General features: G+C 41.4%; 1 protein-coding gene across 6 annotated transcripts; it reads left to right on the top strand.

Annotated features, from left to right (window-relative positions):
- Nucleotides 1–512: 512 nt before the first annotated feature.
- Nucleotides 513–14,360, top strand: ssbp3b (single stranded DNA binding protein 3b). 6 transcript variants are annotated; one of them, XM_053322848.1, is made up of 18 exons: nt 513–662; nt 1,359–1,431; nt 1,595–1,656; nt 1,745–1,829; nt 7,834–7,923; nt 9,069–9,143; nt 9,386–9,448; nt 9,808–9,871; nt 9,962–10,035; nt 10,216–10,280; nt 10,376–10,424; nt 10,711–10,746; nt 10,866–10,920; nt 11,006–11,070; nt 12,263–12,341; nt 12,504–12,532; nt 12,624–12,725; nt 12,938–14,360. In XM_053322848.1, exons 1-18 carry the CDS (start codon nt 607–609, stop codon nt 12,965–12,967), a joined length of 1,152 nt encoding a protein of 383 aa, XP_053178823.1. In that variant the 5' UTR covers nt 513–606; the 3' UTR covers nt 12,968–14,360. The 6 variants fall into 6 exon arrangements, with proteins under 6 accessions (XP_053178823.1, XP_053178822.1, XP_053178825.1 ...); XM_053322847.1 differs by having other exon boundaries at nt 12,263–12,359; XM_053322850.1 differs by lacking the exon at nt 9,069–9,143.
- Nucleotides 14,361–16,740: the final 2,380 nt, after the last annotated feature.

Raw genomic sequence — 16,740 nt, 5'->3', positions numbered from 1 at the left:
CTTTATTTGTATGGGGCCTCCATGTGGTAGTAAAAGTTTATCAGAGAAGTCAAAAATACAGCTGACATCAACAATATAATGTTAAATGATCTCTTTTGGAGATTATAAGTCTTGTATAATGTCTTATATTTTTGAAACTTATCCACATTTTCTTACACTGAAAAAAATATTGGCGAGGAAGAGAAATATCTCATTTACATAAGTCAGCGGCAAGGTATCTGTTAATTTATTCGTCAGATTATATTAGACAGCAGCTGTACTGAAACAAGTATACAACAAGTTTACAGCTTCTTCATTACATTTTTTTTTTTTTTTTTTTTACTTCTTCAAGAAATTACTCTCATTGATAACCAGCTTTCAACGTCAGAGCAGCAAACTGAAAGCACAGAAGAGGCAGACCTTAAACCGAATGGCGTGCGCTCATTGGTCCGTGTGAACATCCGTCATGCTCAAGCCCCGCCTCTTTCCCCCGGACCAAGCTCGGTTGTCGGGTTGAGGAGGAGTGCGGTTGGAGTGCGAGAGGGTCGCGGCCGCGATGATCTGACAGATGAAATAACGATTTAAAAAAAACAGAGAAATACGGCGGGCGTCCTCTTACACAAAACAATGTTCCCCAAAGGCAAAGGCACCCCGGTGCCGTCGGACGGCCAAGCACGAGAAAAGTAAGCTTAGAAACATTTATTACTGTGTATTTTTGTGCCTCGCAAGTTGCTCTCTTGTTGTTCGCTGGACAGGCTAGCAGGAGGCGATTTCCTCCTGCCGAGACCTGAATTGAATGAACCGCCTTGTCTGCTCGCCATTCCTCCCCTGAGCTGCGTTTCTGCTGCTCCTTTTTGGCTCTTTAACTCACATCTCAGACCGAGTCCGTGTGTAGTTTGGTTGTGTTTTATCCGGCGGTTGTTTTTTGTCTTTTTCAGTGGCGAATCTCGGAGAGGAGAAAACAATAACATGGGCTCGCTGCTCAGTACATTGTTTTCTCTGTTGAGCTCTGATAGGCTCCGTTTTTATTTCCCTCAGCCCCATCAATGCCACTAGGATATTAGTATACCTAGCTAATACACAGCAGACTGGAGCTGTGTGTTTTAATGTGTCACATCACGACGTTAAATTATACTGTTCCTTTAGCACTTTCTCCTCCTTACCTTCTCGTTGTAGTCAATCTTTACAAGGCTTGGCTCCCCATTTATTTTTTTTATGCATAGGCTATTTGGCAGCCATTGTTCAGAAGGCCTGTACCCGACTCCAGTCACATATAGTGTGCCAGCAGAAAAAAGATATTTAACATTTATTTATTTTATTTTTTTGTAGTTGGTAATGTTTGTTGAATCAACCCTAATATTATGTTTTGTTTTACACAGGTTGGCTCTGTATGTCTATGAGTATTTGTTACATATAGGAGCACAGAAGTCTGCACAGACCTTTTTGTCAGAGGTATGTGGAATTTTGGGCAAAAGCTCAACCATATTATCATGCCCATTATTTATTGTAATGCTTAATATTTTCTGTAAATCTCCTCCACCTGCTTACACACTGTATTAGTGTAGCAACATCAGTATTGAAATGTAATGTAATATTGAAACCCCTCTCTTCCTAGATACGATGGGAGAAAAACATAACACTCGGAGAACCCCCTGGATTCCTGCATTCCTGGTGGTGGTAAGTGATAATGTTCCCATCTCCCCGTAAACATGTCCAGGGGTTGTTTGTGTGGTTTTGTTTGCTTCATGACCTGTCTTGTCCACAGTGTATTCTGGGACTTGTATTGTGCTGCGCCAGAGAGGAGAGAGACATGTGACCACTCCAGTGAAGCTAAAGCCTTCCATGACTACGTGAGTAATGCTTACATGGGAACTGTTGCACATAGCGCTCTGTCTTCTGATAAAGAAGACAACAACTTTCCTATCAAGGCTAAGAAGTAGTGTAAATAATGCCCTCGGGGTTGTGCAGTGAGTCAGTTTTTTTTCCCTTTTTTTTGAGCTATCAGAGCAATGTGCGTATAATCTCTGTTCATAAACACTCAAGTTCCGACTAAATCTGCCACATTCCCCCTCGAGAATAATACAGCTGCCATACGTCTGGTCGTTGTGATTCCCTTTTGGCTTTGAGACCTATTGTGATTCACTCTCAAATGATGTAATCTACGTTGTCTAATTTCTCTTATATGCATTCTTCAGTGTGTTTTGCAAGTCATTTTGTATCCTCCCCTAGCACCTTTTGTTGCTGTATTTAACTACAAAATGCAACTTGGGACAGAATTTATGACCGGTCATCTTGCCCAGTTGGTGGGTCGAATGATGCACCCAACAAGGAGCTTTATAGGCTTCTCGGAAACTGATGCTGATGTCAGCATATCCTGAGTTAGACCTGTCGAGTGCTACACTGAAGCACCCTGCTGTAGTTGTTAAAACAGTAAAGAATGTGTTGTGTCCCTTTTTGTTGAGACTTTTTTTTTTACATATGTCTGGATTTTTCCAGCTGGCCTGATTTGTAGAAGCTCAGGCACATGTTAAAAAATATTACCTGCAATGACATAATCCTGATGGATTTAAAACTGAAAAACTGTAGAGGCAGTCTCAGACCCAGAATTAATGAGATGACGCTCAGGACAAGTACATGCTTATCTTATATTAGCGCCTCCATATTTGCATGTTATGGGTGTTTTGCATCTTGATAATTACACAGCTTTGGAGATGGTGGTGTTTTCATGTGCTGCATAGTGTCCCCCTTTGAATGAGCATTCAAAAAGAACATCAAATAGATCCTGCTGTGGATCAAAGAAAGTGTGAGCTGCTTGTCAGTGGCTTTTGTTGTTCCCATCCTTATGTTCTTCTGGCCTTATCGGAAAACATTTATTAGTAGAGCACTGTGTACTTGTTTTAAATAAATAAAAAATACTTTTCAGGTTTTGCTGTGTAAGCAGAGCCAAAGTAAAACAAAGTTAAGGAATCCTCTCAGGCGGACTGATACTTTCAGGTAGATCGGTGATGTATCAGGCAGGATTGGGTTAAAATGGAGATGTTGGTCCTGCCCTTGGCAGATAGGGTTGTCAGGGTAACAGGCCTCCTGATCTGGCAGGTGACCTGGGAGCCAGGAGTGAGGCTACAGCGTGGCTCTGCCCTTTCAATAACCACATTCCTTATTATTCCAACTCGTACGGACAAAGGAAGAGCGCGGTTTACTTGTTAAAAACCTTTATTGAGCCAGTCACTTGATGGTAATTGAATACAATAACTTTAATTGCTGTGGTTTGCTTGTGTAGAATTAGCCTTTTTTATTGTTTCAAACTCATGGGATATGATATATCTCTGAATGCTTTGTATGTGTTTAGAGGAAATGTCATGTTTTCAGACATAAAGTGCAGAATATTGCGCTTTTAAAATCTTATGTTTTAAGAAAAGCTGTAAGAACAACTGAGCTAAAATTGTTTTGCTGTTTCTCTTGGACTATGATGGTCCTCCAGTTTTTTAAAGAACGAACGACACAAAATAAGCTGTTAGATTGCAACCCTTGGTTTGACTGAGAGCATTTTCATAACATGGAAAGCATTAAGCAAATGAGGGAACAGCGAAACGTCAGTCTGGGCAGTGGGCTGCTGTGGTGAGGAGCTTTGAGAGTTTCTGTGCAGTTGGCTCCCCCCGACATCTTGCGGTTGCCCTTCGCTCTGATGTTGGTTCTCCTTGTGTTCATTTGTGGATGTTGGGGGGGTCAGGAAAGTGTGTGTGTATGTGTGTGTGTGTGTGGACAGTACTAGTCCTTGGACCCTAGCCTTTGTCTAGGTGTGGGGGAGGTGAGTGCTGCTCTGTTAGCCGGCAGCGCTCGTAAAGCCCTGGTGTATTCATGCTGGGCCTGACGAACGCTCCCCCAGGGGCCTGGTCGCCATGGCATCAGCAGCTGATTGATGGCTGTCACGGAGCTGAGGGGCAGATTGGAAAAGGAAAGGGGAGTGGCACTGTGGCATATGCCCAGCATCCACCGCGGAGGAACTGAGGGAATATAAAAGAGGGGGGTGGGGAGAGAGAGAGAAGTGGAAGGGACCTGCCACAGCAGAAGTAGCGAGAGAGAAAGAGCATCCAGTCGGGATCCAGAGTGGGTTTTATGATGTTGATTAATGGTTAAACATTTACAAGCTAAACATCGGGGCTGGTTTCTTTTTGAGCGTTAGTTCCAGTGGAAGAAGTGAGGCTGTTAAGAGCAGGCTGGGTGAAGAGCCGGCATTGGGTGGTCTTTGCTGTAAATCACCCCCCCCCCCCCCCCCCCTCCTCTCCTTGGATGCTTGTGTGCTTTTAAATATACACATGTACACACTGAATCATGGTAGATGAGTGCATGCATGTTGGGGGTGGGGGTTGGGGGGTAGTCTGTCTTACAGGAGGTCTCCTGGGTAGTTGTAAGGAAGGCCCCAGACTAGAGCCTCATAGCCTGGGGCAGGGCTGAGACATCTGCCCCTTTCCTGTACCGGGGAGTCTGTGGAGAGACGTGGCTCTTTCAGATCGAAAGCAGCATTGGACTGTTTGGGACAGTCCAGCAAGCACAGCTGTGCGCTTAAGTGGGACATGATAAGGATCTCACATAACATGCCTGGGAACCCGCCATGCTCGTTGCTTTTCAGTCTGGCTTTCTACACAGCTAGGTAGATTGTTGACGTTGTTTTATGACTTCTTGGTCAATAACTTTTAAATGCAGCTTTGTTTTACTTGATTACGTCTTTGCAGGCCTCATTCCAGGAATGGGTGACTTATGGGTAGAGGAACTAAACAAACTGCAGTTGCTTTTTCACCGTGAAGAGGCCAGACAGCATGATTGTGTGAGCCTAGACCATCTGAGCCTTACGACATGAGCCATAAACTGTAGATTAATCTTTATCTATAACAAACAGAGTAACATCTGCCTGCACTTACATTACAGATGTTGTCTTTCAGTAAAAATAAAACGCAACATGCATTTCTGGAGTGGGAGAGGTGACGACGTCTTTATTTTTATATATATATATATTTTATTTTTTTTTTTCATATATTTCCTACACTAATTAACATTTGCAAGACGGTTTTGTAGTGATAATGATTTAATACAGTTTAATAATTCTGTGCTAACAGTTCTACAAATATAAAGCCTGGGTCCTGTCTTATCTGATGCATGTGCTTTTGTGGTTAACTTGGAGATCTGTGACAGGAAGACTGCTGCAGGCCATATAGTTGTTGCTGTGACCGTAAATATCGAGCCAGGCACATCCACTTTTGATGAGCATAAAACTTCCTTTTGTACTAAGTTGCGTAAAGATGTAAACTTTAAAAAATCCTGTTCCTGTGACATTTTCTAATTTCCTGTGATGACAAGTGAGACCATATAAATGTAAAAAGAAAGCGTACAGTATTAAACTTGGCTTTGTGACAGCCTTTTATGCTGTTTGAGAAGGATGAAGTTAGAAACCTGCACCTTATGGGAGCGTAGAAAAATACACAAAGAGGCTAGATTTTTAAATAAATTGTCTGCTTCGTTAAAAGAAATGAGAAGACTACAGCGGGGGTGATTCTTTTGCCAGGAAGTTACCATGAAGTTGCAAAAGAGGTCAGCACTATGAATAACTAGGTAACTCCTTTACCATTTAATTTAAACAGTGTGAGAGACTTCGATGAAATTGTAAAGCTGTGGCAGAAGCATCATGGTTTGTTCAACTGTGTGCAGAGCAAAATGATTGCGGTTGATGATGTTGACTTAACTTGGAGCCTGGATGGTGAGGTCTGGTAAAGCCGTACAGGTTGTGCAAGCTAAACAGGAGAATTGCTGTGTTGTTTCTTCCTCGTCAGTAATGGCGTGTGGCAGTCTGCAGGGTGACATCTTACTTCCATTCTTGTTTAACTTGCACATGAATGACTTGTCTGGGCAGTTAGGTTCTCGCAAAACCGGTTGTGTTTTATAAATGCAAATGATTTGGTTATTTTCTTCATGCACTGTTGCTCTTCAACTGCTCAGTATACACTCGCAATACGGTGCAGACCTTGACATTAGCTTCAATGCCAAAAGTGTAATTTAATCACAAATGGATGAAGAGAGAGTAGGAAACAAAATATTTCCATATTTGGTAAAGATGCTCTTAAATTAAGCACTGTTATAGGTTAAAAAAACATTAGTATTCAAAGACTCACGCTCAAAATGATGAGTCATGAAAACGTTACTGTGTGTGTGTGAGAGTGTGTGTCGAGATTTTAGATTTGAGCCGTGTGAACGTCGGCATGAATGCTCCCACATGTTGGGCAAAGATTAGAAAAGTAATCAATAAATGTGTGCGTGCAGATTGGATCAGGTAGAGACAGCATAGTTGATCCATTAGCCAAAAGCTGAAAGTTATACGTGAGTGATGTGTGCAGAAGTATTTGTGCATTTTAGGATGTGCAGTGATGAGTTTGATTTGCAATGATTATTTATTTATTTAGGCCTTGAGATAATAATGCTCCCTCTGTCCATCATAGCATCACAATGCTGTATTGTAGTGTGCATGTATACATTGTGTTTGTGGCTAAGCAGATTCATCAATATAAAATTCTGGTATTGACTGGTGTTGAATGGTGTTGACTCCACTCATAAGAAGAGATACAAGCAAAGAGAAAAGTAGTGTCATCAGTGAGTGAGCACAGTGTTTCTTATGCCTTTGGTAAAAAAAAAAAAAGCATCATAGACCAGCCAGGTCACCAAACATGCACATGCTGCGTTTAGCAGGATCAGGTTTTATGGTATTTGGGTATGTGAGCTAAATTCTTTTCTAAATTAGGTACAGGAAAACCCAGACGCTTGGCATTTTTTCAGGATTTCTGTCTCTTGAGATCCGCCACTTACGTCGTGCTGATTTTTCTCCACAATCCGAGACAAGACGTGACTTCTCCCTCTGGCCTCACTTCTCTCCTTGCTGAGGTATTTCACAGTGGCAGCCTGAGCAGATATTATTAGGGAAGGTGCAGTCGATACCAGGGAGTGTGTTGGCCATCGACCAGTGATGTCTGTAGAGCTTTAGGGCTCCGTACAGAGACGAGGAGTGTTTGTGTATAGGTGCTTATACGTACATCCTTGTAGTAATCATTCCTTGTTAGTGTACATCTTCACTATTATGTGAGTGAGCTTCGCATTTACAAGCTGGGGCTGAAGGGAGTCTCTCTTGTTCTGTTGCTATTCTTTTGGAGCTAAACCCCACAGCTCTGAAGACATTAGCTCATCTCATATTGCTTCAGCTACAGGGAAGAAAAACTCAGTCAATTAGGAGCGTGTGACTGAAGCAAATGGCACATTAGTGAATTAGGGCTGTGGTTTGAGCAGGAAATCGGCCCAGCGAGCCCCCGCTGTGCAACAGCACTTTGGAGCCACTGACTCAGTGAATCCTCTTGATGCTTATCTGATCCACTAGATCCTGGATCAGCAGAGCTCAAAACCCTCAATAACAACCCCATCAGTACCCACAAATGATGTGGTTCTACTGACCAAATCCCTGACTCAGGGCGGGGTTAAATTACTTTTAAACAACTTACATTGAATTAAATTTTAATTCCTAATAATTAAAAAAAAAAGCTTGTTCACCAAGTAATGCTCAATCCTAGTCTGAACGAGGTTCATGGAGCCAAGTGAGATGGTGCTCATGAACCAGTTTAGATCAACTGCCAGGACAGGTTTAACCAGCATTACTGTGTTTGTCCAATACTGTTTTAATTACCTCAGATGTGCTTCTCTTGTGGCCAGCTTTGGTCACAAATGTTCTGTGATGCAGTTTGTGATCTAAAAAAGGTAAAATATTACCAATCAGCATGTTGATCGGTTTTAATGTCTTTTTTGTCTCGTCTTTTCTCTCAGAGTGCAGCAGCAGCCCCTAGTCCTGTAATGGGAGGGATGCCCCCTGGTGACGGCATGCCAGGAGGACCCATGCCACCAGGCTTTTTCCAGGTCAGTTTATCACCTCATTGATACTACGTGTTACTGTTAGGAATCCTGTAATCTAACCCCATGAAAAGTATTTTCATTTTCTAATTTGCTTCAACAATTAACAGTTATCAAACTCACCATTAATTAAATTCCCTGTGGTTGGACAAATGAATTGATGGGCTGGTCATGTCCTCAGCTGCTGCACTGCTGCAGTTTTGTAAAATGCTGTCAAGGTTTTGTATATAACATTTAACTATAGTGTCTACTTTAGTGTCTGTACTGCTTTTGTCTTTTATTTTGCTTCACTCTGCTCAGTGAACTTGTAGTACACATCATAGATGATCTGTCTGCCTGGGTCCCTCCAGTGCTGTAAACAGGCAGGCGTGGCCTGGCCATTTTTCCTAATGGAGAAATCGAAAGGTGCAGCACCTACTGTAAATCAATATCTCATGAGGATAAACTCAACTGGCAACTGTATGGAGCTAGCTCTAAGAGGTGACATTAAATTGCAATGCTTCTGTACCTCCTCTGGACCAAACTATTCACTTTAATTAATTAATAATTAATAGTAAGTTCTTATCAGGAAATACATTTTTGACATTGATACATGAGCGCACACACACTCATACTTTCCATACCAGAATCCATTGGAGGAGGCTCAATTAGACCCTTCACTCTCTGTTAGATCAGCAACATTAGCTACACAGTGCCGGTGTTTAGTGTTGTTATAAAGCTAATTGCATAGAGCTTAATTGATGATGTTAATTCTGGGAAATTAGCACTGATAACATGCTGCATGCAGCAGGCTTATTAATGTCTTGACTGACAGGCAAAAGAGCCCACATCCTCTCCATATCTCTGTCTCTTTTTTCTCATTCAAGGCTCAGTCATTTGCTTGCTCTTCTCTGCGCAGTCTCTCTCTTTTACTGTGTTTGGTACATGAAAATAAACATCTTATGTTGTACATTTGTACTTTTTTTTTTTTTTGCGCCACACTTTGGTTCTCGCACTCCAACTGTCCTCTGCCCTGCAGTAACCCTGCTTCTCTCTCTGCCCCTCCTTTTTTACTTCTGTTTCTCACTCCCCCTTTTCTCTCTTCATCTCATCCTCCCCTCTCTCCCTCCTATATCTTCCTCCTTGCCTCTTCATTTTGTGCAATGCCGCAGGGTCCTCCTGGTCCCCAGGGCTCTCCTCACCCTCAGCCTCCTCCCCCTAACAGTATGATGGGACCTCACAGTCAGGTAACACTCCCTCTCTCTCTCTTTCTCTCTCTTTTTCTCTGTTTTGCTATCTGCGGTCATTTGGCAACGCTGGTTCTCAGTGCTGATGCTTCATGCTTTGGCATTCGTCTCAGCTTAATGCTTTATGCTGCTTTCAGTATTCACAAAACATGCAGATGAGGTAGTAGTATAGTACAACATTTTGAGAGATGTGTGCAACTTTTTAATTGAAATCTCATGGGGAAATGTTGTTTCTGTTGTAGTCCTTTATGTCACCTCGCTTTGCCGGAGGCCCAAGAGGTCCCCCCATCAGGATGGCGAACCAGGTACACCTCACACACACACCATGGATGCATAATACATATAAAACATATACAACCACTGGTGTATGCTTATGGTGTTCTTAATATTTTGTCCACTCCATTATCAAACACAAAGGTGGCAAAAAATTAGGAACACGTTACGATATAATGCACTACACCACCAGCACCCACCACGTCTTCAGTAATAAACATACAGTTGAATAATCACCTTTCTGACTGCCAGCAAAAACTTTGTTAGAGTAGAATTTATAGCAGAACTCTTGGAAAGGATGGTATTAGATTGCACAGATGTTCCTAATAATGCGGCTGGTGAGTGAATATTTAGCAGCAGTTTCATTGAGTCTTTGTTTTATCTCCTGTAGCCACCAGGCGGGGGACCGGGCCCTCATCCCATGTTGCCTAATATGGACCCTACGAGACCACAAGGTGTGAATCAGTACTGTTTTCCCTGTAGTACATCTGCATAATAGAAATGATTTTTCTGGTTACTCATATAAACTGCCTTTATCCTTCTAGGCCATCCTAACTTGGGGCAAATGCAGAGAATGAGTGGCCCTCGAGGCATGGGCCCTATGGGGCCTGGCCCTCAGGTAGGCTACTGATATTCACTTTTTTGAAAATTTTATACCAAACAAATCCAAAGAAATGTTATTTCAGAAATGGCCATATCAGTGGTTTTCATGTTTCTCCTGTTACTGTCCTTTAAAACACCTTATAAATGCTGATTAATCATTCAGATATATATATTTTCTTAATTGTTGCCTTTTCAGAGCTTCGGTGGTGGGATGAGGCCCCCACACAACACCATGGGTCCTGGTATGCCAGGAGTGAACATGTGAGCCTTCATTTTATTTGTACATGTATTCTAACACAAGTTGTTCAACTTTAATGCAATATCTTACTCAGTTTTATATCTGTCTTAACATCTAGGGGCCCAGGGACTGGTCGGCCATGGCCCAATCCTAACAATGCCAACTCTGTGAGTACTAATGCATACACACACACACACACACACACACACACACACACGTATACCACAGAAATGCTGGTTCAGATTGCAGTCAGATCTCCTCTCAGAGCTGCAGAGGTCTAATGTGTTCTAAGGTTCTAGTCTGGGATGTAATTGTAGTATTATGTGTCACGGTTTCCACAGATAGCTATAATGGTATTAGGATGATCAAATGATGAATGATGACATTTGAAAGGTATAGAAGATGGTTTGCATTCCCATTTCTGGTCTGTAAAGTTTGTGTTTTTGGTTTCAGATGCCTTACTCATCACCTTCTCCTGGTGCATATGGGGTGAGAACACACCCTGACATCTTGACTCATCCATACTATTTGAGATCTCACCACATAATTTCAGTTTAAATAACATTTTCAATGGTCCTTGACATGTACATTGTTAATATTCTATACAGGGAGCTTCTGGAGGTGGAGGACCCCCAGGAACTCCCATCATGCCCAGCCCTGCAGGTGAGTACTTACCTTAAATTAAGCTGTTAATCACAATCCATTTAATGCAGAGTACCAATTATATGTATGTTTGCACTTTTTCCAGACTCAAACAATTCGGGTGACAATTTGTACACCATGATTAACACTGGACCCGGCAACCGAAATAATGTAAGTCCCTTTTTTCTTCATTCAGGTAGTTTTAGTGTTGTATGTTGTGATCATTGAGTAAAGGAGAAGTACCATTATTCAGAATACAGCAGAATGATTGAACACTTTCTAGGAAATGTCTTTTGCAGCTCAGTACATGACTAATTACTGTATAAACCCGTTTTAACAACACACCTAAAGGTCAGTGTCAGACTTAGTGTCACTTAGGAAAGGGGGGGGGGGGGACACTGGAAAACAATTAAGTGATTGATTGTATAGTGTGTCTGGCTATGGTTTCCATTTTAGCAGCGTGTTGATATGATTATTGAGCACAGAAACTCTCAACAGCCACAGTGAAAGAAAATATAAAATATTTATCTCAGTAATTGTTACTGGTGATCTCTACTCTCTACACACTGTTCTGTCTAATCAGTGCCTAGAGATAGTAGGATGGTGAGAATATCCATGCAACAATAGAAAAACATATACAACCCTTCATTGATAGTAAAATGTAAAAGGGCTTGCATGACCTTTTCAAATTCAACTTTTGATATTCTTGACTTCATTCTGATGTCTACCACATGATAAAGTTACTGAATCTGATCAGGAATTAAATTAACTTGACTCCCATATCACCAAATAACCCACAGTGTATCTGTAGGTTTGTATCTTTCTAACAATAAGGCATAAGCTATGAGATGACATCCATCAACACTCGACACACATGAAGTCAAGCTCCTGTGTGCTGCTGCTGGAAGAGAAACACTTATAACAGAAAAAAGAACTTGACTTATTTAAATGTTCAATTATTTGTTATAGCTTTGATAAAACGCATCTCACGTCCTTGTACTGTATACTGAATTGCTTTCATTATCCCTGGGTAGCATGATCTACTCATGAGTGTACAAAGTATATTTTTATAGAAACAATCAAATACACTTGTTATGCTTGTTCCGATTGTGTGTTATTTGATAGTGTAGGCTACTGTTTCAGTCACTCTCTCTGAGCTGAAAATACCAAGAACCGGTTTCTCTTCCAATTGAAAAGATGACAAGTTTTCAGTGGCAGAAATGAGTAAATGCACTGTTGTATAGAAACAGCTTTCCAGGGTATATTTGATCACTCAGTAGTGAATGTTAATGATGACTTCTAGCTGTATGCTAACTGTGCTGTGGAGATGTGGTGAGTCCATGCTTTCTTGTTTCCCCTTCAGTTCCCTATGGGCCCCGGCTCTGACGGACCCCTGGGAGCCATGGCTGGGATGGAACCACACCACATGAATGGGTCACTAGGTAACGCCATCCGCTACGGTACATTTTACAAACACAACAGAAACAGCAAGGTTTTTGTTGCACACTCACACTTGAAAAATTATTTTAGAGGGTGTTTTGCCCACCATAATAACTTTCTTATGTAACCTAAACCTTGTGTTTTTTGCATTGTTTCATTCTTAGGCTCTGGTGATATGGATGGAATGAACAAGGTAAATGCTGTAAACATCAAGGGTCTTAAGTGAAATACTATGTCAAATTAAGTGCATTTACTAAAACTGATTGTGTGTTCTTTGTTCCCAGAATTCCCCAAACAATTTAAGTGGCATTAGTAATCCTCCTGGGACCCCAAGGGATGACGGGGAGCTGAGTGGAAACTTCCTCCACTCCTTTCAGAGCGAGAACGTAAGTCTTACCAGTTCTTCTCCTCAGCCAATGTCCCTGGATTGTGACTGTGACCATACTTTGATGAACCCAGAGGTAGAGGTCACAGTGAAGCCACAGTCACAACGTATTGGCATCAATGACTACAGTAGCACTGCGGAGAGCAAGCTGGGTGTGACCGAGGATTATTTAGTAAGGTGTGTTTTAACTCTCTCTTCTCTGTGCCTCTTTAGTACTCTCCAACCATGACGATGAGTGTGTGACCCACCTCCAACCTGCCCGACATTATTGCCATCATTCCGAGGATTTGAACTCACTATAGGACACGGCCAAACACATCAGCACCGAATCAGGGACAGGCGCCATTTTGGTTCCACACTAACGTCAGAATGCTGATCGGAGAAAATCAATACGGCTGGCAACTACTGCTCCTTGCTCAAAATGAAGGACAATTTCTCCATTTATCACAAACCCCAAGTGTGACAAAACCAGCTACTGAAAATGCATACATGACACGTTTTTATGTTCTTTGCAGAGCCCCTCCTCCCCCCTCTTACCCTACACCTCGCCCATCCAAATTCCTCAGCCCTAGAGCGAAGAGAAAAAAAAATGGTTGAAGTTTACCTCTTGTACTTTTTAATTATTGCTTTGTGGTGCAAGATGTGCAGGAAATGTCTCCCGCTTCCGTCATTTAAAACACTGGAGAGTGTGCATATGCATTGTGAGCTTGGAAAGTCTTTGTCTTGTCATTTTACTTATCGCCATGCATACTGTGTCACATAAGTCAGTTGACATAGGACTCAGAATTTGCCTTTTACTCTGTGGCCACCTTTTATGAAATGTAATATTCTTCCCAATGCCCACCCTTCTATTTAAGGAGGTTTTTAAGAGGACAAGATGTGAAAGCTTTTATCGTGATGACCTTTCACAGTATGTAAGTGCTCAGATGGTTCTTACAATGTCAAATTGATCCTATTCGATCAATTTCAGTCTCTTACTGCTGACAGCGACGCTACTCTGCACTCCTCGCTGTTTGGTTTAAACAGCTGGGCTGCTGTTGCGTTCTGTCAAGGGAAACCAGACTTCGGCATAAGAAGAAGTGAGTGCATGAATGCTGAGAATCTGTGTACAACATACTACCTAGTGCTGCTCTTCTTTATGTGGACACCTGCTTTAAGATGTGGTGTATATCTCTTTACCTGCCTGTGCTTAACACTCTGTGCTCTTCACCTTCTGTGTTCTTTCCAGTTTGGTTGATTATGATGAAATGGCTATGAATGAGCTGCCCCATTTTAATCTCTCTTACATATTGGTTGTTCATACTTCCCTTCTGTATCACCGGTCATCCCCTTGGCCCCCGCCCCTCCCCTCTTGCCCACCCACGCATTTTTTTATATTTTGATACAATCTTTGACTACGTATATTGCCCCAGTTATTCAGAGTTAGTCAAAGCTTTCTAAACTGATTCTAGTAGGCATCATTATAAACTTAGCAGCAGTCTTGTAAATGTGATGAGAATTTTTCGTTTCATTTTTTTTCTTCCTGTGAACATTACGCATTATACACATCTGTCCTATGTTGCCTTTATTTGCGGATATTTTTTTATTTCAAATTGAGGAAAGATTGCTTGTTAATATAATTTTACAATAACTTAAATACCTGTGTGGGTTGCTTTATTTTGCCTAAATGTTGAACCATGCCATATTCCTGATGCTGTATACATGACTACTGTTAATTGAGATAATTTGGTTAATGCACGAAAAAATTATTTACTGAATGTTTTCTTTTAATGTAAAAGACCATGAGGGATAATCTTCAATTTATATTTAGTACACAGTAGAACAGTAGTAGTCTCTGTATGGCTGCTTCTGCCCCAGAGACTCTACACACACCAGCCTGTAGCAGGCAGTGTACCCCGGCCTCACCAGATCACTGATCCCTTCACATACTGGTGCTGCTGTAAGAGGAAATCCTGGATACTTTGTGGCAGTGGACATGTGCGGGTTGACACTGCTGGGAGCTGGGATATCAGGTGAGAGGAGGGACAAAATATTAAAGTTGTTTTCATTGTTACCAGTAGATAAATCAGGGCGATTTTGCTTTACTTTAACCCTTTGCTGGACTTGGATTCCTCGATGACAGTAAATCTCGAAATAGGCGCTGCATCTAAGCTGTGGCAACCTAAAACTGTCTTTTTGAGGGCACTTTTGACAGTGCACTACCCTTTCCTAACTAGTGCAGTACCCGTTCAAAACAGGCCTGTTGTTTATTTCCTGAGAACCGCATATGCATGTAGCAAATGACAAATGTATCAATTAAAACGATTAATTAATGCAGTAAATTGTTTAAATCCAGACAGAAACTTCATTAGAGCAAAGAAGCCCCACCCCGCTATTTTGTGACGGTGTTTATATCAAACAGCCCCTGCTGCATTCAGACAGCACTAAGCGGCGCTGTTCGCTGTTTATTCTTCCATGTTTATCAATATTAAAGTATCACATTTCCAAAGTCGACACTGCACGTCCTTTGGCCCCCAGCAAACACCCCAGTGTGAAACAGATGAACGTTTTTTGAGATATAGCCTATGCGAAATACACACACACACACACACACACGCATACATGGTTTACTTTTTTTAGTTAGGTGAACTGCTCTGTGATGTGTCAGACATCCTACAGCAAGTCTTGAACATAGCTACATGCCATGTTTCAGTCACAATCATAATGCACAGTGTTTTAATTTAAAGAGGACCTATTATGCTCATTTCCAGCTCTATAGTTTTATTTTTGGACTCCACTGGAGTAGGTTTACATGATTCACAGTTTAAAAAACAACCTTATTTATCTTATACTAACCCTTTATGCAGCCTCTCAGTTCAGCCTCTGTCTCCTAACCGGCAGTTTTAGTCAAGTGTACTCTGTTCTGTCTGGCTGACTTTACGCATCGGTTGTGTTAAATTACTGCTAATGATATCCCAATGTTTCCAGCATTACTGCTTCAAATTAAAATCTTTTACTGTACTAATTTGAAACGCTTTGTTAGTGGTCCTAAAAACCAGTTGAAACTGCAACATATTTGGAGGGATTTGTTGAGCAGATAAGTTAGAAGTAATGCAGGGAGGAATAGTACACGCAGAAATGGACACAGTGCTGATGAGCAGTGATGATAAGCACACCTCCAACAGGTTAAATACTTATTGGACTTTGCCATGCTGTATAATGGAAAATCACTCACAGCGTGGCAATTGGACTAGAGTCATGGCTTGGCATGACTGCCCCCCAGAATAAATGGGAACACCACAATGAATGTAGTGCAGTGAACTTGCACACTATGCGTGGAGCAGATGATCATATGAAGAAATCCAACATGAGCTGACATCTGCTCAGGCTGAAAGTAGAAAAAAAAATTGGAAACCAAGCATTCAGAGCAGTCTGAAGTCAGTGCTTTTTGATCGCATGGATTACTTCTGCATACGTTAACCTCACTAAATATGTTCCCAACTTTTAACATGAACATCCGAGGCTGTGACAGCAATACATCCATCATGTATAAAGTACACTGGATGAACAATTCTTGAGATATGCAAAGGAAAAGTATACAGACAGACTGACAGAGATTTCTTATATAGACAGATGATAGACTGTATGGCCCTGTAGTTTCATTTCTATCACATAGTCCCTCTAAAAACTATTACCATGACTTTTACATATTAGCAAAGATGCAGCTATTTCATTGCTTGGATCATGAAAACTATTACAGGAGAACATCAAAATGTACTTGAATATACTGTATGAGCAGTGTTGGTGTGGAAAAGAATAAGGGAAGAGAGAAATGAGCGAAGCCAATTGTAAAAATACTCTTAACAGTTGGGTATCTAATTGTTCCAGAGGGAAATTCAAAACTGATTGTTGCATCTAAATCCCATTATGAAAACAGTTTAGCCATGCCGAGCTAATTCATCCCATGCAACGACTTTAATCAAAACACACATACTTAAACAAACCTCACATTTGATAAATGGTTATCTGACACTGAG

This window comes from Scomber japonicus, chromosome 7 (assembly GCF_027409825.1).
Source record: "Scomber japonicus isolate fScoJap1 chromosome 7, fScoJap1.pri, whole genome shotgun sequence".
NCBI lineage: Eukaryota > Metazoa > Chordata > Actinopteri > Scombriformes > Scombridae > Scomber > Scomber japonicus.
The sequence above is the reverse complement of the archived record's forward strand: the minus strand, read 5'-3'. Positions and strand labels throughout refer to the sequence as shown.